Source organism: Eublepharis macularius, chromosome 3 (genome assembly GCF_028583425.1).
Source record: "Eublepharis macularius isolate TG4126 chromosome 3, MPM_Emac_v1.0, whole genome shotgun sequence".
Lineage (NCBI taxonomy): Eukaryota > Metazoa > Chordata > Lepidosauria > Squamata > Eublepharidae > Eublepharis > Eublepharis macularius.
Genome location: NC_072792.1, coordinates 180,718,522 through 180,743,068, shown reverse-complemented (window position 1 = coordinate 180,743,068; position 24,547 = coordinate 180,718,522). Strand labels below are relative to the sequence as shown.

The window sequence follows — 24,547 nt, the reverse complement described above, 5'->3', positions numbered from 1 at the left end:
ATTCTTGCTCCCTTAACTTGCGGATAACAGCAACAACAACATTTGATTTATATACCGCCCTTCAGGACAACTTAATGCCCACTCAGAGGGGTTTACAAAGTATGTCATTATTATGTTTTAGGATAGTTTTAGGTGGGTAGCCATGTTGGTCTGCAGTAGAGCAGCAGGACTGGAGTCTAGTGGCACCTCAGAGACCAACAAGATTTTCAGGGTGTAAGCTTCCAAGAGTCACAGCTCCCTTCTTCAGACTCATCTGAAGAACAGAGTTGTGACTCTCAAAATCTTACACCCTGAAAAACTTATTAGCCTTTAAGGTGCCATGGACTCCAATCCTGCTGCCCCTTGATGGGTAATTTTTTATGTCCATGCCTTGGAAAGTTTCACCTATCCATTTCCACACATTAAGTCTCTACTAAAGGGACAGGACATTTCCTCCCAGACCTGTTGGCAATCCTATAGCAACTGATGCAGCTTTGCAAGCAAAAGAGTTGTAGTTGACACTTAAAGAACCAGAGGAGTTAGCCATGTTAGACTGTAGTTGCAAAATAGTAGAGTCCAGTAGCACCTCTAAGACTAACCAACTTTACTGCAGCATAAGCTTTCGAGAAACACAGCTCTCTGCATCTGACAAAGAGAGCTGTAGTTCTCGAAAGCTTATGCTACAGTAATGTTGGTTAGTTTTAAAGGGGCTACTGGACACTTAAAGAAAATTTCTATAAAATGATGTATTGGTGGGATATGTCTCCTGATAAATTAGCAAAAATGAGTAAAAGTATGTCAAACAAATGTTGGAAATGTGAGCAACACGAAGAGACATTTTATCATCTTTTGTTGGGACTAATGGGTAAACTGAAAATAAACATGGTATCTTATTTCTATATATGACCACGGCGGCTGGACTTTCATATGCGCAAAAATGGAAATTTCCAGTATTGCCTTCAATCGAGGACTGGATTATGTAAATGATGGAGTTAGCGGAGATGGCTAAACTTACAGCTCTGATCAGAGATCAAACATGTATGGTTTTATTTTATGGTAATTTCATGGTTTTATTTTATGTTTTTATTTTATGGCTAACTGGAAATCCCTTATTGACTTTCTGACTGAGATGAGGAAAAATGAACGGATGATTTGTGGTTTTGATTTTTAAAAAAGATAAATTTGAAATTTAACAAAAATAAATAGGAGGGCAGCACTGAAAAGGTAAATTTTGGAGATATTAAAACTAAAAGTATAATGTTTGTTAAAATATGATAGGTGTTGAGAAAAATGGTAAATGAAACGCAGGGGTCATTACGTAGAAAAAGAGCTGGAAGAACTCATTAGCATAACTGATTTGCATATGCCACACCCCCTGACATCACTGGAAATGTGTTGTTAGCATAACTGATTTGCATATGCCACACCCCCTGACATCACCTATCCTGGCTGTTTTGGACCCAATCCTGGCCATTCAGGGCCGAAATTGGGCCCAAAATGGCAAAAAGGGGCTGAAAATGGCTGAAAGGGGGCCCAAAATGGTCAGGATCGGGCCGCTGCTGAGCAGGAGAGTGATCCACCACCTATCAGAGGCCCGATCCTGGACGTTTTGGCCCCAACCCAGGCCGAAACGGGCCACAAATGGCTGAGAGTCGGGTAGGCGGGGCCACCTGGCATGTGACCTCTTTGGGGAACTACTGGAACTGCATTCCTGCGCGCTCCCCCTCGAAATGAGCCCTGATTAAACGTATTATTTTTCTTCGTTATTTTCAATCTTTGTTCTTTTTTCTCTCTCTTTGTATTCTTCTTTCCTTTTTTCTTCTGTTTCTCTGCCCTTTTTATTGGGCTTTTAATCTTATTAATAAAATTTAAAAATCTACAAAGAAAGGAGCCGTGGTTGAAAAGGGTTTTAAAAGGATCGTGGTAGAAGAGCATTCTTCCTTTAATTATCTCCCAATGTTAACGAACAAAGAAAATGCAGGCCAGGAGGCTTTGAACGCTGCGCTTAATGTATCTTTTGGCCTTTAGCCAGGGTGGAGGGGGGGGGGTTCAAAGTCTGTGATTCTCCAGCGACATCGCTGAGCTGTGCATTCCACTTCAGAGGGTGCCAGAGAAGCACTTTGAAGGATTGGCCTCCTCACGATATAACCAGCGCAGCACTCGCTGAACTCTATTCTATCTTGAGCTCTTGCCTCACATTATGCTGCCAACTTCAGGCAGGTCAAGATGTGGTTCTAATGTGATTTAAGCCACCATGTGTCAGCGATGCCCTTCCACTCTCTACATCGGACAAACTGGCCAGTCCCTTTGACAAAGAATTAATGGACATACGTCTGACATGAGAAACCACAACATTAAAAAAAACCAGTGGGGGGACACTTTAACCTTCCAGGACACTTAGGGCCAAACTACAAGTGACGAATAACACTTGAACGGCAAGTGTATTCCTCCCTGTTCACTTGCCGTCCACTTGCTCTCCACTCGATCCACTTGCTGTTCAAGTGTCATTCGTCACTTGTAGGTTGGCTCTCAGTTGATGACTTAGAACGAGCAATTATCCTGCAGAGGAATTTCAAAGGGAGTTTAGAAAGAAAGAAGGCTGAATTGCAACTGATAAGGAAGCTCAATGCAACCACCTGGATTGAATTGAGACCTAGGCTTCCTGTCTCATTAGCAATGCAGATTTCTCCACGCCTAATCCAATCAGGCCAGCTATTGTCATTCACTGGCAACTGTCATTCACCTGCTACTGTCATTTGGCGTCTGAAATCACTCCACTCTCCAAGATATAAGGACAGATGGACTCACATTCTAGCTGTATCTGAAGAAGTGAGCTGTGACTCACGAAAGCTCGTACCCTACCACAAATTTTGTTAGTCTTATAGGTACTACTGGACTCTTGCTCTTTTCTATAACTTCAGGCAGGGATATTCCTGGAGATTTGGGGGGAGGAGAGGGGTTGCATCCATAAAGTCCACCTTCCAAAGTAGCCATTTTCTCCGGGGGAACTAATCTCTGTAGCCTGAAAATCAGTTGAAAGTCCAGGAGATCTCAAGGGGATCAATTATGTGCACACTATTTTGGGGGTTGTGTGGCAAGCACCCCTTCAACACAGAAGGACTTGGGAAATAACGTGAGTTGGAGAAGGCCAATTGTCTCTGGGAATCCCCTACCAAAGAAGGCAATCTACTCGTGTCATTCGGAACAGGGCTTCATAGGTTTGCCAACTCTTTGACCTGCCCACGAATCTGTGCTTGATGTGGCATTCTTGGCAGGTGAGAAATGTTTATCTCCATGTACACCTGTGTCGTCCTACAGATCCAATTGCAGTTAAAGTCATAAGAGCAGGCCTGGTAAGTTTGGAGAGGCGGCTCTCTAGTCTGAGAGCCAGAGCGCTTTTTGAACAGGCCAAAGCTAGTGTCAGTTTAGGCACACTTGCTGATGTTTCAGAGATTAAGATGTGCTATTTAGGCCTATGCAGATCCTCCCATCCACGCCGTTCTATTCCTGTGAACCACCAATGCATGCGATACATATGCTCGCCAGAGGGTTGCCAGCTCCAAGTTGGGAAATTCCTGGAGATCTGGGGAGCGAAGCCTGGAGAAACCTGGAGAAAGTGGGGTTTGGGGAGGGACAGAACCTCGGCGTGGTAGAATTCCATAGAGTCCCCCCCCCCCAAAAGTAGCCATTTTCTCCAGGTGAACTGTCCTCTGTGGCCTGGAGATCAGATGTAATTCCGGGAGATCTCCAGCCACCACCTGGAGGCTGGCAACCCTAGCTCACCATCTTGTATGAATTGTGTGACACATGGCTTTTCCATGTGAGTACAGATTCCATTCATGTGAACTAGAGCTATGCTTTTCTAGAGCTCTGGTTTATGGGAATGGAAGGTATGTCTGCATAATTAATCTACATATTTTCCAGTTCATACAAGAAGGATAATTACCTATCTCTATTGCTTCATGGGTACTTTTGTGTTTGCAATATTGATTGACTGACTGATTCGATTTATAGCTCGCCCTCCCCACAAGCTATTTGTCTGGCTGGCAGGCTTCAGGTTCACATGACCAAAACAGAACAACTGACAGGACTTTTTCAACATCCCTGTCTTCAGACTGGGTCATTGAACGAGCTCCCCACAACTCCCAATTACAAGTTGTTGAGAGATCTCTTCCTTCCCTGACATGAGCTGGAATCTCAAAGTCAATAGCTCATTCTTATTATGCCAATATACAATTCACCATCAATAACATAAGACACACAATCTTCCCACCCTCTAGACCTATACATAAAGTGCTGGTGCGTACAAGACAGTTGATGAACATTCATTTAGCAACATTCAATATTACTGTTGTAAACAGTTGAAAGTGCATAAAGTCCGGACTTTATGCACTGGACTGAGAGCCAGTTTGGTGTAGCGGTTAAGAGCACGGGACTCTAATCTGGAGAGCCGGGTTTCAGTCCCCACTCCTCCACTTGAAGCCAGCTGGGTGACCTTGGGTCAGTCACAGCTCTCTGGAGCTCTCTCAGCCCCACCCACCTCACAGGGTGTTTGTTGTGGGGATAATAATGACAAACCACTCTGAGTGGGCATTAAGTTGTCCTGAAGGGCAGTATATAAATCGAATGTTATTATTATTATAATATTATTTTTATTAGCTGACTCAACCTATTGATAGCATCCACTGACATTGTATAATCCGCCTTGAGTCTCAATAAGAAGGTGGACTATAAAAATAGTACAGTAAAATGAAGCCTGTGAAGCCTACAGACTGATGAGGTCTCCAATAGGATCAACCACGGGCTGTCTTTCCAGCATAACCCCTCTAGAGATGAGTTCGTACAGGATCAATATTCAATAGATCCATCAATGGAGATTACCCATGAAAGTTAAACAGAACCACCATTTTCTAAAGCAGCATATCTTTGGTGCCAGTTTGGTGTAGTGGTTAAGAGCATGGAACTCTAATCTGGAGAGCCAGGTTTCAGTCCCCACTCCTCCACTTGAAGCCAGCTGGGTGACCTTGGGTCAGTCACAGCTCTCTGGAGCTCTCTCAGCCCCACCCACCTCACAGGGTGTTCATTGTTGTGGGGATAATAATGACATACTTTGTAAACCACTCTGAGTGGGCATTAAGTTGTCCTGAAGGGCGGTATATAAATTGAATGTTGTTGTTGTTATTATTATTATTATTATTATTAATGTCAGATATAGGTCTGGGTGTGTAGGATGAAGGAGAAACCATCTAACAGGCAGACCGGCTCATTGTGGGTCCCGTTTCCGTTCTTTGTCAAAGATGGTCAAGAGAGCTGACGTCAGTTTCACCATTCCTAAAAGATCCTATTCAGCCGTTAACAAACCAGACGTCAAGTAATGCTCCTAGGGAACGCTGCCTTCCCTAGGAGCATTACTTGATGTCTGGTTTGTTAACGGCTGAATAGGATCTTTTAGGAATGGTGAAACTGACGTTGGCTCCTTCATCCTACACACCCAGACCTATATCTGACATTGATGGACTTTATGCACTTCCAACTGTTTACAAAAGTAATATTGAATGTTGCTAAATGAATGTTCATCAACTGTATTGTACGCACCAGCACTTTATGTATAGGTCTAGAGGGTGGGAAGATTGTGTGTCCTATGTTATTGATGGTGAATTGTATATTGGCATAATAAGAATGAGTTATTGACTTTGTCATTGTTATATGAATACTTTATTTCGTTAGGACTTCACGATATTTTGATACGTTATTGCTCTTTGTGAGTCTCTCTGCATTGCTAATGAGCTGGAATCTGGCAACCAACGTTTGCAAATGTGCACACGAAACCATTTTAAATATCCATTTAAACATATTTTTTGTGGCTCAAGGAATGGGTTCTGTTGGATGCCAGGTGGGCAACCTTAAGCAAGAATAGCCAGAGAGAGACCATACAATGGTGTATGTGGCCATATGGGGAGAGAGAGTCTTCCAGATATCATAAGCGACTCCTCCTAGACTCCTCCTAGACCTCCTTTCCGATATCTTCCCCGCCAAAGGCAAATCAATGAAATCATTTATAAGGGCACATGCTAGAAAATATAGGTTGTTTTCAATCAACATGGATAGGTATAACACATGAAACAGAAACTGATACTGGGATTGGAGACCTTTGACAAAGATTTAGCTGGAGCAGTAAGGTATCAAGGAATATAATTGCTCTATTTTGCACTTTTATTAGCCTGCGATCATTACTGTCTGGCGAGGGCGCTCTGCTGCCAGGTTATCAAGAGGGGCCTTGGATTCCCCAAACGCTACCTAGAGAAGAGCAAAGGAGTTTATCTGGAGATTAGTCAGAGAAAGCTTTTAGGGTGAGCTTCAGTCCAGCATTCCACAGGCAAAAATCGAGATTCCGGATGTCAGAGGAACACTGGCCTACTACAAAGGGCCAAAAGTTTATGAACTGATTCTGTTATCATTGCAGCATTTCAACCAATAGTGGTTAAAGCAAAGAGCTGTCACTGTTCATCCGCAAAGAAATGTACAGCTAAAGCTCTATAGACGGAGCACACTTTCTTTTCCTGGATTAAAAGTCAACGAGGTGCAATTTGTTCTTACATCCGAAGAGGCCTCCTTTCAAAGGGCAAGTATGACCCCTAACGACTTTCAGGGTAACCCCTTACCATGTTTCTTAGTAGCCCAGTGCATACAAGAGCTAAGGGAGAGCACACATTGCAACATAGGCAAGCTGGATCTGCCGCCTGCCTCCACACAATCACCTAGATACCTGCAGGGGTGATTGCGTGGAATAAGTGGCCACACAAATTCTCCATCCCCATAAACACTGATGTTCCAAACCAGCATTGCTGAACACATGGAGAGAGTGCGTGCATTTTACCAGGCCATCATGAGGTGGGAGTCTGGGGGGATGGAGACATGTGAGGTGCTGTTGAATAACGGTATGATGTCACTTTGGGAAAAATCTTCTCTAGGAATTGCTGGAAACTCTATGGTAAAACCACAGAATTTTCATCAATTCCTAGGGCAGACAGGCATCACTTCCAGGTTTTCTCCAGAAGTGTCATCATGCCATCACCCAACAGTATTTTTTTTTTTACATTTTAAAGATTTTTTTACATTATTAAAAAAAGTATTTGTACAGTATATATTATTACTATCCGACATGAAATGCCAGATGTTACAGCAGGATTCAGAAAAGGAAAAGGCACTAGAGATCACATTTGCAAATTTACTACGGCTAATGGAGCACTCCAGGGAATTTCGGAAGAAAGTCAGCTCATGGTTTATAGATTACAGCAAAGATTTTGACTGTGTGTCTCATGAAAAGCTATGGAGAGTGTTAAAAGAAATGGGGGTGCCATGATATCTGGTTGTTTTGATGCACAACCTGTACTCTGGACAAGAGGCAACTGTCAGGACAGAATATGGGGAAATGAGATGGTTTCCAATTGGCAAAAGTGTCAGACAAGGATGCATATTATCTCCCTACCTGTTCAACCTCTATGCAGAACATATCATAAGGAAAGATGGATTAATGAGAAACTGGAGTGAAAATTGGTGGAAGGAACATTAACAGTTTGAGATATGCAGATGACACCACGTTAATGGCAGAAAAGACTTGAAACGACTACTTATGAAGGTTAAAGAAGAAATTGCCAAAGCAGGATTACAGCTGAACATCAAGAAGACAAAAGTAAAGAGAAATTACACAATTTTATAGTTGACAATGAAATTGTTAAAGATTTTCTATACCTTGGCTCAATCATCAACCAAAAGGGAGACTGCAATGAAGAAATGAGAAGAAGACGGAGGCTTGGAAGAGCAGCTGTGAGGGAGCTAGAGAAGATCCTTAAAGATAAAGATGTCTCTCTGGGAACCAAGATCAAGATAATCCAAACGATGGTGTTCCCCATTACGATGTATGGATGTGAAAGTTGGACAGTGAAGAAAGGTGACTGGAAGAAAATGGATTCATTTGAAATGTGGTGCTGGAGGAGAGTTTTGCGGATACCATGGACAGCCCAAAAGACAAATAAGTGGGTACTAGATCAAATCAAGCCTGAATTCTCCCTAGAAGCTAAAAGGACAAAACTAAGGCTATTGTACTTTGGTCATATCGTGAGAGGATAAGATTCTCTGGAAAAGTCAATAATGCTGGGAAAAGTGGAAGGCAGCAGGAAAAGAGGAAGACCTAAAAGGAGATGGCTTGACTCAACAAAAGAAGCCACATCCTCCGGTTTGCAGATCTGAGCAAGTCTGCTAATGATAGGACATTTTGGAGGTCTTTCATTCATAGGGTCGCCATATGTCAGAAGCAACTTGACAGCAAATAACACACATAATTAAATTTTTTATGTTATTTTTACAGCAACAGGAAATGGGTGCGGCCCTGGGAGGAAAATAGCAAGCCTTTGTGTGGAAGCCGGGGGTGTGGCCAGAGCTCTCATCCTGTCTCTTGCATGTTCAGTGAACTTCTGGGGCTGTTGTGCACATCGGGCTTGTGAGTCAACGATCTGGGTTTCTCTCCAATAAGGACTGGCCTATCAGGCACTACCTGAGAGCCAGTTTGGTGTAGTGGTTAAGAGCGGTGGGACTCTAATCTGGAAGACCGGTTTGATTCCCTGCTCCTCCACTTGAAACCAGCTGGGTGACCTTGGGTCAGTCACAGCTCTCTCAGAGCCCTCTCAGCTCCACCCACCTCACAGGGTGATTGTTGTGGGGATAATAATAACACACTTTGTAAAGCACTCTGAGTGGGTGTTAAGTTGTCCTGAAGGGTGGTATATAAATTGAATGTTGTTGTTGTTGTTGTTATCCTGGTGGGGGGCAGCTCTCTGGTGTCTCCAGTGAGGGTCTTTCATGTCACCAAACTCCTGAGCCTTTTGAATGGAGATGGCAGCACCACTCCTAGTGCTGCTTGTCCGATTATGTGGCTCAAAGCTACTGAGCATGTTCGGTGGCAGCAATTTCTGCTCTTATGATGCCTGTAGCTGACATCAGATTTACCCACAGCCTAGAAATTGCAGTCAAATGTTGGGCTATTTCCTCATAGCACAGCCAGATCTTTTATTTATTTATATACTTCATTCCTCTCCTGCTATCTCCCCAAGGCAGGCCCAAAGCAGCTTACGTCGTTCTCTTCTCCTCCATTTTTATCCTTACAACTACCCTTGGAGGTAGGTTAGGCTGAGGGGGGGTGTCTGGCCCACCCAAAAAGCTCCCATAGCAGACTCAGGATTTGAACCTGGGCCTCTGAGACCCTAGTCTGACACTCTTAACTGCTATGCAACAGTTGCTTTTCCTGTGTACAGTTTCTATTTATTTTGGCATTTGACTGTACTCAAACGAACAGAATTGAGCTTAGTTAGAATTGAGTTTAAGGCTGCAAAACAAAACAAAAGTAACCCCATGTGTGTTTACTTAGAAATAAAAAAGAGTAAGAGTCTAGTAGCACCTATAAGACTAACAAAATTTGTGGTAGGGGATGGGCTTTGATGAATCACACCTCACTTCCTCACTCACAAAAGCTCATACCCTACCTCAAATTTTGATAGTCTTATAGGTGCTACTGAACTCTTGCTCTTTTCTACTGCTACAGACAGATTAACACAACTACCCATCTTGATCTGCCTACTTAGAAATAAGTCTCAGTGAAATGAATGAGGCTTACTCTCAAGGAGGTATGCAGATGCATGCAGCCTGACTCGGAAATAAACTCTACCAAAGCCAACAGGGATTATTTCCATATTTATATGTTGCATCCTTTATGACCTCTCCGTTGCATGCTCTTCCCACTCTCTTGCAGATGCGTTGCATCAGTTCGCAAATCCCTCGGGCCTTTGAAGGGATCACGCAAGTAAATGTGCTTAAGACTGAGATGTGACTCCACAAAGAAGCCCTAGCTCCAGTCCCTTCATGTAGAAACCTATTCCCCCTCTTCCCTGAAAAACATATTTTGTTGAGCATCAGTTCTGAGCAACTGTGCTAAGACTGCACATCATGATACGAACATCAATTGGTCCTGACGGAAGTTAGTTTTGTTTGACAGTGTGGTATAGTGGTCAGACTGCTGGACTAGAGACTGCTAGGCCTGGGTTTAAACCAAGGAAGCTTGTTGGTTTCCCACCCCCCTTTAACCCAAACTGCCTCGCAGAGCTCTTGTGAAGATAAACTGGAGGAAAGAATTTGATGCCAATTTGAGCTTCTTGAAGAAAGGGCAGGAGGAAAATGTCCTAGATAGATAGAATTGCTCAAACAAGCTCACGGATAATGCTTTTGATGAAGGAATTGAGAATTACCTGAGGATATTTATTTCTTTTACTCTGTTTATACCCCATCTTTAACAACAACAACAACAACAACATTCAATTTATATACCGCCCTTCAGGATGACTTAACACCCACTCAGAGCAGTTTACAAAGTATGTCATTATTATCCCCACAACAAAACACCCTGTGAGGTGGGTGGGGCTGAGAGAGCTCTGAGAGAGCTGTGACTGACCCAAGGTCACCCAGCTGGCTTCAAGCGGAGGAGTGGGGGAATCAAACCCGGCTCTCCAGATTAGAGTCCCACGCTCTTAACCACTACACCAAACTGGCTCTCTCCCCAAGGGGAACCCAAAGCAACTTACATCATTCTCCGCTCCTCCATTTTATCCTTACAACAACCCTGTGAGGTAGGCTAGGCTGAGAGTGCTACTGTCAGATACGTCCCCAAAAAATATCTGCCGCGAGTGCATTCTGTAGTCTGTACTGATTCTCTGAGAATATCTGAAGTACACATTTAACGCTTGGCTAGTAGCTTCTTATCTTGCACGTGTCTACTTTAGGTTTTACAGCCGACTGAAGAATGTGGCGTTGAGTGCCGGCTTGAGCTGTATCGTCCTGAGAACTGAGATGACTTCATTCCTTTCTTCTTTCCACAGACCCCCCCACCCTTCCTGGCTCCTTCGCGCCAGAATCCTAACGGTCCCTATCCCAAGGGCGGGAATTTGCTCTATAACTAACCCAAACATCTTGATTCACGTCACTTCTGCCCATGCTACTATCTGTGCGCACTGATACGGATGGATCTCTAATAAAGCAACTTTAACTCAGACACTGGAGGGTCTGCGGTGGAGTACTATTGGGGTCTAACTGCCAGAACCTGACAGTGACCTGCCCAAAGACGCTTAGCCAGCCCAGCTTCCATGGCAGAGCAGAGAATCGAACTTGGCTCTCCCAAATCCACGTCCGTAACTCTATCTACTATACCACACTAGCTCTCTTGATATAAGCAAAACCATTTGGGTCCCAGGACTCTAGAATTACAGTCCATGTAAGCAGGGATTCTTGTGGGAGAGGAAAAATAATGCCCAAATCAGCCATCTTGGGAACACAATCACGTAGCGTCAGCTCACGGCCTTTTCAAACATTAAACGGGGCTTGTCACTGAAAATTTCCTCTCCGCTGCGTATCTGATGCACCTCTTTGTAACCTTAAATGCACTTAAAGTTGCGTAAGTCTATGCCTTGAAAACAAGCAAACAGAAAAGCTAACTTGTGAATTAGCCCTTAAGCCTTATGCCTTTTAAGGTTCAAATCATTTATCAAACCACTTTCCTGTTCCTTAGAACAACGCAGAGGCAACAGGAAAAGGCAAAAGAAAGGTCAGGACATCAGAGATATGTGAGTCAGAATTCCACCATGCTGTGGTTTGACATCCCAAGGAAGGAAGAAGTGCAAATGGATGTTAAAACATACAGAAAGAAGCAGGGCTTTTTTTCAGCAGGAACGCGGTGGAAGGGAGTTCTGGCACCTCTTGAAAATGGTCACATGGCCGGTGGCCCCGCCCCCTGATCTCCAGACGGAGGGGAATTCCCCTCCGTCTGGAGATCAGGGGGCGGGGCCACCGGCCATGTGACCATTTTCACCAAGGGTGATTTAAACTTTAAAAAACTCCCCCCTGGTTCCAGCTGACCCAAAGTGATGTCATTGTGCAGTCCTGAGTTCCACCACCTCTTTTCCTGGAAAAAAAACCCTGGAAAGAAGTATCAGAGAATAAAAATTTAGTTTTACAACCCAATTATGCTGCAAATTAAGAAGCTAGTTAAAAAGAAAAAGCAGCCACCTCCCCAATTCTTTATGTTATACACCTTGCTTTTCTGTATCTTCAAGGAGGCATATAGTCACTCCAAGGCGGCATACAGTCACTCCTGTTTTCTCATCACAATGAACCAACGAGGGAGGAGGGACTGAGCACCGAGTCACATGTCAGTCTGGAAAAGGTGAGCTGCAGCCATTCAGGCTGGGAGTTGGGACCGTACAAGAACAGAAGAGGGGATCTAATCCTTCCAGCCCTGCTCAGTTGCACTATTGAAACGGAACCTCTGGCTCTTTTGTAAGCATTTAAAAAGAAGTAAGATGGGGTTTTAGAGGACATGTAAGCTTTGCAGCTAAGTATAGACTTGAACCCACATCTGGGCCCCAAAGTTAAATCATGACACCACACTAAGGGCTGTGTTCAAGTGTCACATTATGCCAGCAGCAAGCCTGAATATGCACAAAGCTGGTTTGTTATGTGGCTTTGAAGAGCAAGGGCTGATTGGCCATTAAGGGGACCAGAACAAGTCCGGATGGGCTGGTGACCTGGGAAATATAAGCCTACCGGTGTCAAGTTTCAACCAACACAGAGAGATGGGTGGCCTGAACTCTGTGCTGGGTGGGCACAAGTGGATGCTAGCACATGCCAAGCACCACACAATTTGGGGAAGGAGGCACTCAGAACCACCAGAACCGTGTGCAGCGCGGAGGAGGAGGCACCCAGCAAAGCCGCACACAGCACAGGGATGGCTCAGCAGGCTTTTTCTCCTTCCTGCTCTCCTTTGGATGGGAAGCAGTGGTCTGGGGAATGGGTTGGGTCCTTTTCCAAGGCTATGATTTCCTCCCAGTCCACCCCTGTTGTGGAGTCCGCTTGTATGAAAAGGAGTGAAGTACGGGATGGCAACTGGTGGTGGGCACACAGTAGAAGACTAGGAAGCTAGAACATCGGGGGAGTTGCTGTTGTGTAAATGGTATGACATCATTTCTGGGGTGAATCTGCAGTGACATCATGCCCCTCTAGGATTCAGCGGAAAGTCTATGATAAAACCATAGACTTTCTGTTGAATCGTAGAGCAGCATGATGTCACTTCCAGGTTTGCCCCTGAAATGATGTCACACCATTGACATCACAGCAATCTTCTTCTTTTTTCTCCTGCTGGCCTACTAAATGGAGGTAGGAACTGGAGGAGGGGGCTTCCAGTAGGGGGTCTCCCACTATAGCAGAAGATGTGGCCATGCCTGGCAACCAGCAGGACAGTTGAGGAGGAGACATGCGGGCATGCAATGTTGGGTACACTACTATGTCATTTTCAGAGGAAACATGGAACACACAGAGTAATTATAGAAATCACCAGGAACTCTATGGTAAAACCACAGAGTTTCTGGCAATTCCTAGAGCTACCCTATGTCACTTCTGTGTTTGTTTTCCCTGGAGGTGAAGCAGTAGCGTAGTTGATCTCTCCAGTTTTATAAAATATTTCTACCACTGCAGCAGCCGCCAACTAGAGTTGCTGGCAGGAGATCTCCTGCTAAAGTTGGATGCCTCGCAGCCCATCCTGGCAACCCTAAGTGAGGTGTATGCACCTGCAGTCAGATGCTGAGTCATAGATGGAAGTTTGTAGAGTGAAAACATGCTAAGGCCACTTAGGTGGCCGAGAGATAGAGGTGCTGCTGGTATTATTGAAGAATGAATTTTGAACCCCCAAAGCTGTCAAAGCTGCTGGCTTCTACTGAGTCGAAGGTCAACATTGTCTGTATTCTGATGGAAACTGAACACATGCACACACACAAAGTTGCCTTCTACTCAATCAGATTCTAGGTCCATCAAAGTCAGAATTATTTACTCAAACTGGCAGCGTCTCTCCAGGATCTCAGGCGGAGGTCTTTCACATCACCTAGTCCTTTTAACTGGAGATGCTGGGGATTGAACCTGGGACCTTCTGCATGCCAAGCAGATGCCCTACCACTGAGCCATGGCTCCTCCTCATGGCTCTCCAGGATCTGAGGTGGAGGTCTTTCACATCACCTAGTCCTTTTAATTGGAGATGCTGGGAATTGAACCTGGGACCTTCTGCATGCCAAGCTGATGCCCTACCACTAAGCCATGGCCCCTCCTCACGGCTCACCAGGATCTCAGGTGGAGGTCTTTCACATCACCTAGTCCTTTTAACTGGAGATGCTGGGGATTGAACCTGGGACCTTCTGCATGCCAAGCAGATGCCCTACCACTGAGCCATGGCTCCTCCTCATGGCTCTCCAGGATCTGAGGTGGAGGTCTTTCACATCACCTAGTCCTTTTAATTGGAGATGCTGGGAATTGAACCTGGGACCTTCTGCATGCCAAGCTGATGCCCTACCACTAAGCCATGGCCCCTCCTCACGGCTCACCAGGATCTCAGGTGGAGGTCTTTCACATCACCTAGTCCTTTTAACTGGAGATGCTGGGGATTGAACCTGGGACCTTCTGCATGCCAAGCAGATGCCCTACCACTGAGCCATGGCTCCTCCTCATGGCTCTCCAGGATCTGAGGTGGAGGTCTTTCACATCACCTAGTCCTTTTAATTGGAGAAGCTGGGAATTGAACCTGGGACCTTCTGCATGCCAAGCAGATGCCCTACCACTGAGCCATGGCCCCTCCTCATGGCTCTCCATGGTCTCAGGCAGAGGTCTTTCATTCCACCTACTACCTGATCCTTTTAACTGGAAGTGCCGGGGATTGAACCTGGAACTTTCTGCATGCAGGGCACATGACCACTGAGCCATGGTCCACATGAAGCTTCATATCTCAAGGTCAGTGAAGTTCCAGGGTCTTGGATGGAGAAGGATCATTCCCATCCTTCAACTGGAGATGCTGGGGGCTGAAATTGTGGACTTCTGCATTTACGGTTACCATGAGTTTGAGTTGCGATGAAGCACTTTGCTGGTTCGAATCCCACTCCTGCCATGAGCTCAGCAGGCGGCCTTGGGTCAGCCACTCCTCTCAGCCCCACCTTCCCAGTTCTGTTGGGGGGATAATAACAACATTGACCTTGTTCACTACTCTGAGTGGAACACTATCTGTCTAGAAGAGTGGTATATAAGTGCACTGTTATGTAAGCTGCTGTAGCATAGTAGTTAAATGGTTGGGCTGCAAATCAGCTCCCTGCTGGCTCCACTCCCACTACTGCCATGAGCTCAGCCCTGGGTAAGCCACTCTTCTCAGCCCTAGCTCTCCAGCTGGATAATAACACTGCTCTGAGTGGGGCACTAATCTGTCTACAAGAGTGGTATATAAGCAGTTATTATTTTAGGAGCTGCTGTAGCAAGTGCTTAAGTAGTTGGGCTGCAAACTGGTATTCTGCTGGTTCGACTTCCACTACTGCCATGAGCTCAGCAGGTAAGTCACTCCTCCCAATCCCAGCTCCCCAGCTGTATTGTGAGGACTATAATAACATTGACTTTGTTCATCGCTCTGAGTGGGGCACTAATCTATCCAGAAAAGCAGTGTATGAGTGCACTATTATGTGAGCTGCTGTAGCATAGTGGTTAAGTGGTTGGGCTGCGAATCAAGACTCTGCTGGTTCAACTCCCACGACTGCCATGAGCTCAGCAGGTGTCCTTGGGCAAGGCACTCCTCTCAGCTCCAGCTCCCCAGCTGTATTGTGGGGATAATAATAAACACTGGCTTTGTTCACCGCTCTGATGGGCACTAATCTCTTTAGAAGAGTGGTATACAAATGAAATGTTATTATTGTATTATTTAAGAGCTGGATACAGCTCTTAACTTTATGGTGGAATTAATTTAACCTCTAGCAATTGATGACACAGGAGATGTCTCATGATGACTCGCTCCCGTTTTATTTAATCAAAGGCTTCCTGTTCTCTTTTTGATGTTCCACAGATCTTCACTGAGGTCAGGATTGTTAAATACTCATAAAATGCCTGATCCATCTACTGTTTTGACGCATGTTTCTTGGTGTAATGAAGATTACCATCTCTCTAAGGAACCGCTAGCCGAAGCCAGGGTTTTTGGTAAAATGGCTGGACTTATGTTCAGAGTTTTACGTGTTTTCAGGCCGTGGCATGGTTTAGATCGGTGTGATTAGTAATACCTGCGGAGCAGTCTCTGAGTTCCCCAAAGATTTGACCTCGGGAGGCTGTTCTCAGAGAGGTTCCATGCTCACTCCCGAGATCTTCACATGGGTGAAATGCTAATTAACAGCTCGGCCCTAATTGGCTCTCGAGTTGCCATCTCGAGATGTGCTGAGTCCAAAATAAAGATGGCTTCTCACGGCACCCACTTCCTTTCTCTGGTCCTTCTGCAAGGGCGCCAGAGAGAAGCTGAAAGCTACACGCTGTTCATCATCTCAACATGTCCCCGTGCCAGACCAGCAGGGCATGGGAGAGGGCTTGCATTCTAATGGACGGGTGAGATACGCAACAATGGACGTCAACCGGAGATGCTTAGGCAGCAAGCCCTTACCGTTTTAGATAGGGAGATTTTATGTAGCAGCAGTAAAGTTTTCTTATTTTAATGCCTGTTGCCTGTGTAAGAGCGCCTCATGCTTTTTGCAAACATCCCTTAAACTAATACATTTAATTTTTATTTAAGATGAGTCTGGAATTCATGACTTGGGTGTGGGCACACCCCAGAACGATCCCAGAGATTGGAAATAATAACATAACATTCGATTTATATATGGCCCTTCAGGACAACTTAATGCCCACTCAGAGTATGTTATTGTTATCCCCACGACAATCACCCTGCGAGGTGGGTGGGGCTGAGAGAGCTCTGAAAGGGCTGTGACTGACCCAAAGTCACCCAGCTGGCTTCAAGCGGAGAAGTTGGGAATCAAACCTGGCTGTCCAGATTAGAGTCCTGCCGCTCTTAACCACTATCCCAAACCGGCTCTCGGCTGGAAAGCCAAGGCCTTTGGGAAAGGGAGAGCTTTTGATCTCACACACTAAAGGAAGTCTGTCCCTCCTGCCTCATCGCTGACGTGGCTGACGTGAACAGTGCTGGGGCAGATATCCCATCAGGTGGCCCAGGAACCTGGGAGGTGTATTGCATCTCAATGAATTCCTGTAGAGCATGATAGTCACTTTGCTTGGTTACACCCCTTGCATTGAGGCAGAAAGGGTCTTCCACTTATAGAACCTGCTGCCTGAGGTTACTGCCCCCTGGTTGCGCAGCTGTCTCTAGTTGCTGCCCCTCACTGCCCATCCCTCGCTGCCCCCTACCTCCTCCATCCTCACCTTGGGCAGTTAGCAGCCCTTCCCTCCTCGTTCCCCGGGCACCTTTAAAGATGGGGCAAGCTGCACGTGCCCAATAGGGCTTCCTGAACTCACACATGACCTGCCACTCTTGCCCGGGGAATGAGGAGGTAAGGAACATTAGCTGTTCCTAGTGGGAAGTAAAAAAGCCGAGGGGAAATCAGAGCTGGTGTGATGAGGAGGATGGTGGAACAGTGGAGCTGGGAAGAATGTTTAAATAATTCTGGAGCCGGTTGAGAAAACCAGCGAGGAGGCTCGAAAAATGCTGGGCAAAGGGAAAAGGATTAGGTGCCAAGTAAGCAGGTAGAAGAACAGGTGAAGGGTGCCCTGGGAATTGCAGGGATGCTGGATCAGGTTGCAAAAGAGTCAATGAGGTTATTGTGCGGAAATTAAAGGGGAGGGCTGCTGTTCAGGGTTGAAGCAAGCACCTTGGGAGTAGAATGCCTTCTTTGCTCAGATCAAGGATCATTTTTCTATATCTTTCTCTCTTACGCCTTTTCCAAGACGCTCAGACTTCGTGGCGCTTCTCCCTCTGTTCCGTTTTCACAACAATCCTTTGGGGTAGGTTAGGAGAACGTGACTGGCTACAGGCCACTTACTGAGGTTGCATGGGAATTTGAACCTCGGCCTCGCATGTCCTAGTCCAACACTCTGACCACTACACCACTCTGTCTCCTACTGCAGGAGACTGTTTCTTCTTCTGAGCCAGGCTGGTGTAGAGGTTAAGAGCGGCAGGACTCTAATCAGGAGAGCCGGGTTTGATTCCCCACTCCTCCGCTTGAAGCCAGCTGGGTGACCTTGGATCCATCACAGCTCTCTCAGAGCTCTCTCAGCCCCACTCACCTCACAGGGTGATTGTTGTGAGGATAATAATAACACACTTTGTAAACCACTCTGAGTGGGTGTTAAGTTGTCCTGCAGGGCAGTATATAAATAGAATGTTGTTATTGTTGTTGTTATTGATGCCTCTGGGAAAGGTGGCAAGGCAGTAGGCGATGGCCCTCATAGCTTGATCTCAACATTTAGTACTCGGAGGTAGACTACTTCTAGTCATGGAGGATCTGTTTATTAATGGATCCCCATTAATAGTGTCAAACCTGGCTCTCCAGATTACAGTCCTGCCGCTCTTAACCACTACAACAAACTGGCTCTCGGCTGGAAAGCCAAGACCTTTGGGAAAGGGAGAGCTTTTGTCTAAGCTAGTCTAGAGAGAAGTCTAAGCTAGTGCCCAGTGCCACGGGGAGTGAATTCTGCATGCTCACTGCATTGTTTAAAGAAGTATTTATACATGGTGTTTCCCACGTATGATGAGAGAAAGACCAGGGCAGCGGCCGTTCCAAGTGACTTCCTCCAAACCCCTTCTCTTAAATTCAATCCTAAGGACTGTAACATGAACACAAGAGGTTGCCTTATACTGAATCAGATGGCTGGTCCATCAAGGTCAATATTGTCTACTCAGACTAGCAGTGGCTCTTCAGGCTCTCAAGCCGAGGTCTTTTACATCAGCTACGACTTGATTCTTACAAGAGACACCAGGGATTGAACTTTGGACCTTCTGCATGCAAAGCAGAGGCTCTCCCCCTGAGCCACAGCCCCTCCCGCTGCAGTAAAATCCTAAACAAGTTGGCTCAGAAGGAAGTCCCATTGAGCTCCTCTTGAGCAAGGATTGTAGCCTTCCAAGTACCATCCAAAGCAGAGTTACACGCTTCCATTGAAATGAATGGGCTTAGAAGAGTGCAACTGTTTAGGATTGCATTTTTGAGGGACCTTTAATCAATTGAAAGATGAACTGGAAAGCAGATGTTTCCCCAACAGCTTAAATTGTTTTTCATACAAGGGCTAACTTCCAAAAACCACCAGCTGCTGTCCCCATCTTAGAATCAAAGGGTTGGAAGGGACCTCAAGGGTCATCTAGTCCATCCCCATTCACAATGCAGGGCATTCATAAATACCTCCCACGCCAGACACTCCCAGTGACCCCTGCTCCATGCCCAGAAGATGGCAAAATACCGTCAGGATCCCTAGCCAAAATGGCCTTGGGAAAATTGCTTCCTGACCCCAAGGTGGCAATCAGCCACAAGAACTCAGCACTGGTGTAACCCTTCCTGCCCTCCCTCTCATGAGCTGCCCAGGTTCACAGAATCAGCACTGCTGTCAGATGGCCATCTAGCCTCTGCTTAGAAACCTCCAGAGAAGGAGCGATTCCCCTTTGAGTAAGAGGGTGCCAAAGGGCCTTCTATGATATGCTGGAGAAAGTGGAGTCGCTCCATTAATGGATCTCTGATAACAGGTGCTAAGCAAGCTGAGACCAAGCTCAGACTTTGGAGATCCACCACTGTCAGAAGAGACACATGGGGCTAAATAATGATCGGACTCCGTTTAAGAGAGCTTCATGCTTTCATATGAATTGTTGTTCTCAGGAGATTCCACAAGCAGTTGGACCAGGATTGGGGAAACCTGGAGTCAATTGCCCATCTAGCCAAGAAGAAATTAACTGGACCAGCCACTGTCCGACTAACCTCAAGAGGTTGTTTTCAGGATAAAAAGGACAACTGCGTTCACTGCCTTCTCTCCCTTAAGGACAGGTGGGATGAAAATAGAATACAGAAACTACAGATAGGTTGATTTTCTTGGTGGATTTTGCCCTATTGCAGTTAGTCTGAGTGTGGGGGTACCATTTGGATTTCCTTTCTTGGGGCCTAAACAATTTTGGACCGACCCTTTGTGCTGTACACAAAGACAGCTGAAACATTTTTTTCCTCCGGGTATCAAAATATCCCGGTTTTTGGAATGTCACGTTTGAGTCTGAAATATTGTAAAGAAATTCCTAAAGGCTTGAATTCAGATGCGGAAATAAGATTTCACACAGAACTAAAACCTGAAACGGCAACTCAAAATTCATTGGGATTTTTAAAAAATCTATTTTTAAAAAGAAAAGAAAAAAGAAAGCAGCAAGTGTTGAGAGGTTGTATAAGAACTTTAAAAAATCAAGTCTTCACAACGGTTTAGGTTTTTTTCATCCATCCACATCTTTTCAGCAGATCTTAATTAAAAAATTCTTACTTTTATTTACTACACTTATACTCCACCTTTCTCCTCAATGGGGACCCAATGCGGCTTACGTTTATCTCCTTCAGTTTATCATTACAACAACCCTGCCAGGTAGGTTAGGTTGAAAGTTTGTAAATGGCCCACGGTCACCAAGGAAGCTTCCATAGCAGAGTGGAGATTTGAACCTGCGTCTCCCAGATGCTAATCCAAAACTCTAACCACTAATACACACTGCCCACGGTAGGATTTCCAGATCTGCCTGGTACTAAGCCTAGGATGTTAACTCTGATGGGCAAAACTGTTTCCTTAGCTGTGATATGAGAACTTTTAAAATGAAGAGCTTCTTGTCGATTCATTATCCAGCTAAAGAAATTCAGCCACTTAATAACATGAGTTTTAACCGAGCCAGTCTATGTTTTAACAGTTTGATTCTCTCTACACATATTTGCATATGATGGAGAGTATAGTTATAAGGGAGGGGGAAGTATACCTTTTTCTTTTGGAAAGAATATAAGAAGATTTCTGCTGGGTCAGACCAATTGTCCACCATCCAACGGGGAAAGCCAATGTCGCTCGGCACGAGGGGACAAGGAGGCCAAAACCACTCGTTGGGGTATGCCCCCCTTGAACATGGAATTTCCATTTAGACATTGTGGCTAAAAAACAGCAATGTATCAATCTTCCACTAATGCATCTAATCCCCTTTTAAAGCCATCTAAGCTAATGGTCACAGATCCAGAGGAGTTAGCCGCGTTACGTCTGTAGTTGCAAAATAGTAAAGAGTCCAGTAGCACCTTGAAGACTAACCAACTTTATTGTAGCATAAGCTTTCGAGAACCATAGCTCCCTTCTGCAACTGATGAAGACAGCTGTGGTTCTCGAAAGCTTATGCTACAATGAAGTTGGTTAGTCCTCAAGGTGCTATTGGGCTCTTTATTACTAAGCTAATGGATATCGCTATATCCTTGGGCAGTGAGTTTTGTAACTTACATTGTTTCATTCATTCATTCATTCATTCATACATTCATTCATTCACCTTATATACTGCCTCTCTACCAGGTCTGGTGCTTGAGGCGGTTTACAACATCATACGAAGCTCTCTTGTACCAATCAAGGCCGCTGTTGCCATCAAATGTCTTCTCCAACAGGTGGTGGGTTCTCCAGGATCTCCATCCGAGAAAGGCCTTTCCTAGCCTTGGATGGAACGTGGGACTTTCTACATGAGATGCACCATTGAACTAAGCGCTATCTACAATGGTTATACTGATTCCGCACACGTTGGATAATGCACTTCCAATCCTCTTTATAGATCATTTGGAATGGATTTTTTCGTGTGCGGAACAAAAAATCCACCACAAACGATTGATAAAGTGCATTGAAAGTGCACTATCCAACGTGTGCGGAATCAGCCCAAGAGAGCACTGAGGGTCTCAGATTTATCTCCCACTTTGCCCCCCTGAAAGATGCCCTGATCTTGCTGTTGGAGGGGGGCTACCTCACCTGCTCGGAGATGCCCCCCCACCTGACCAGGTGACATCAAGTCCTGCTGGACAGGGAAGTGGTTTGGACTTCTCACCTGTAGGAAGAGGTGCTCACTCGTGCCGTCACCTCCTCCTTGATCTGCCGGTTAAGCGCGTCCACTGCGGCCCGTCCTTTGCTGCCCTCTGCTGGTGCGGAGGACCCCGGCTGCTGTGACGGCTGGGCCGCCTCCTCGGTGATATGGAACCTCTTTTTGGACTTCTTGGCTTGCCCCTCTTCGGGTCTGCTGGGCTTGCCCGCCGCCTCCACCTCCTTCTCTCCTCCCTGCTCCTTCTCATGGCTCACCTGAGCCTTTCTCCTCCTCTCCAGACTGCCGGATCTTTCCTTGGACCCCTTGTCTAGGTCGACCGGGGGGATGGGCATAAGTTTGGGAATCCAGGGGTGATCCCCTTTCTTGGGGATGGGCCAGGCACGAAAATCCTTCTGGTACTGGCTCTCCTTCTCAAAGGGCGTTTCCGATGGGTGGTATTCGCTCTTGGGCTTGCAGCTTGGTTCGGGCCTCTGCGCCTTCCAGGGCTTATAGTCCTGGCGCATGACCGAGTCGGACGCCCCCGAATCTTTGGCCCCAGGTTTGTGTTGCCCGGGCACCTGGTCCCCAGCTGTAGATGTCACCTTAGCAACTGCATCCAGGTCACCGCCAACAGCAGCCGGCTGGGTCTCGATGGCCGAGGTCAGGCGTGGCTGCTGTTGCTGTAGGACCACCTGCGCACCCGGGAAGTCGGTGGCTTCCGAGTATTTGGTGAACACCAAAGGCACGGCGATGTCTGCTTTGTCCAGCTGGTTCCAGAAGCGGGCGATGCAGCACGCCCGGCTGATACAAGGCCACGCCATTTTGACGGCTGGGCCAGGCGTCCTCTGCCACTCCACCCTGGGCACAGACAACAGATCTGCCAAGTCGGTCCCAAGTCTCTCCGTGCCGGCTTCACATTATCAGCACCGTTTGCCAAAACTGGAAAAAAATAGTAGCTTCTCAGTGCAATTCCGCGTCAGTTGCAGCAGAAAAAATCCTACATAAGAAGAATGCAAACATTAATAGATTGGGGGACCAAAACGAGCAGGTTCTTAAGAGACAATAATCCAGGGCGGAGAAAGAGCTCAGAGATGCCCCTCAAGGGCGGAGGCGAGGCTGGAAGAGCACCGAGGGAAGACCCGAGGCTAACCAGAGTTCCCCGGGAAATAAACCTCTTTTTCCCAAAGGCCAAAGTCAATTGCAGACCCCCGGACTCTTGCAGGGACTGGGGGTGACCGTGGGCTCGCGAGCCCGGCGCTCAGGGCGTCGCTAGCGGCTTTGCACCAGCATCGCCCGCGGCTGGCAGGGCAGGGCCCGGGAGGGGCAGGGCCGGCCCCGCTCTCTGGATCGCCCGCTGCAGAGCCCGGCAAGGCGGCCCGCGGGAGCAGCAGCCGCAGCAGCAGCAGGAGCAGGAGAGGCAGCCGCCGCCCGCCCGCAGCATCCGCGGCCGCCCGAGGACCAGGCGAGCCTGGCTGGCGCAGCCGCCGCTGCGGAGAAAACACGGCCCCACCCAGGCCGGCTCCGGCGAGGAGGCTGGGAGGAGGGGGGGGCGGGCGGGCGGCGGGGAGGGGCCGCTCCGGCAGCACGCAGGCGCGGGGGGGGGGAGAGGCGGGGGAGGAGGAGGAGGAGGAGGCGGCCCTTAACCCTCTCCCGCCCGGCCGGGAGACGGGGGGGCTGCAGGGGGGGCGGGTGGGATTCTCTGGAGGCGGGTGGAAATTCGCAGGGAGGGAGGGAGAAAGAGGGGGGGTTGGAAGGGGGGTGGAAGGAAGCAAATCTAGGAGATGGACGGACGGACGGACGGACGGACGGATGGATGGATGGATGGATGGGAGAAAGGGAGGAGGAAAGAAGGGAGTCAAGGAGCAGTATCATCAAAGTAAGTAAAGACAGATGAGGGAAGGGAGGAGGGAGGAAAGAAGGGATGAAGGAAGGAAGGAAGGAAGGAAGAGGGGGAAGTTGGAAGTGGGGAGGAAGGAAGGAAATTAGGAGACAGACAGACAGACAGACAGACAGACAGACAGACAGACAGACAGACAGACAGACAGACAGACAGACAGATAGATAGATAGATAGATAGATAGATAGATAGATAGATAGATAGATAGATAGGAGAAAGGGAGGGGGAAAGAAGGAAGGGAGTCAAGGGGCAGTATCATTAAAGTAAGTGAAGATAGATGATAGATAGATAGAAGGAAGGGAGGAAGGAAGGAGTGAGGAAAGAAGGGAGGGAGGAAGGAAGTCAAAGCCAGTTGGCCAAACCAGCAGTATCATTAAAGTAAGTAAAGACAGAGCCATGGAAGGAAGGAAGGAAGGATGGATGGATGGATGGATGGATGGATGGATGGATGGATGGATGGATGGATGGATGGATGGATGCAGACTTTTGTTGCAGAAGACAGCCCATGTGGCGTAGGGGTCAGAGTGCTCAACGAGTTTCAGGTCAGTAGCCTTGTTGGAGGATTGGGGGCCAGTGGCACCTGAGAGACCACACCGGCTTCATGCATCTGATGGCGTGAGCTCTGGCTCACAAAAACTTGTGCTGGAATAAATGGTGTTTGTCTTCCAGGTCCCACCTGCCTTCTGAAGTGGTTTAGTCCATGCTGTCCTTTCATTCTGCTGCACGTGAAGTCCGGA

General features: G+C 46.8%; 1 protein-coding gene across 1 annotated transcript in view; it reads right to left on the bottom strand.

Annotated features, from left to right (window-relative positions):
• MAP6 (microtubule associated protein 6) overlaps positions 1-22,862 on the bottom strand; it is a 57,434-nt gene extending 34,572 nt beyond the window's left edge. The window contains exon 1 of the mRNA XM_054974133.1: positions 21,941-22,862. Within this exon, the coding sequence (XP_054830108.1) occupies positions 21,941-22,734 (794 nt within the window). The 5' untranslated portion in view covers positions 22,735-22,862. The remainder of the gene's footprint in view (positions 1-21,940) is intronic.
• Between the last annotated feature and the right edge of the window lie 1,685 nt (positions 22,863-24,547).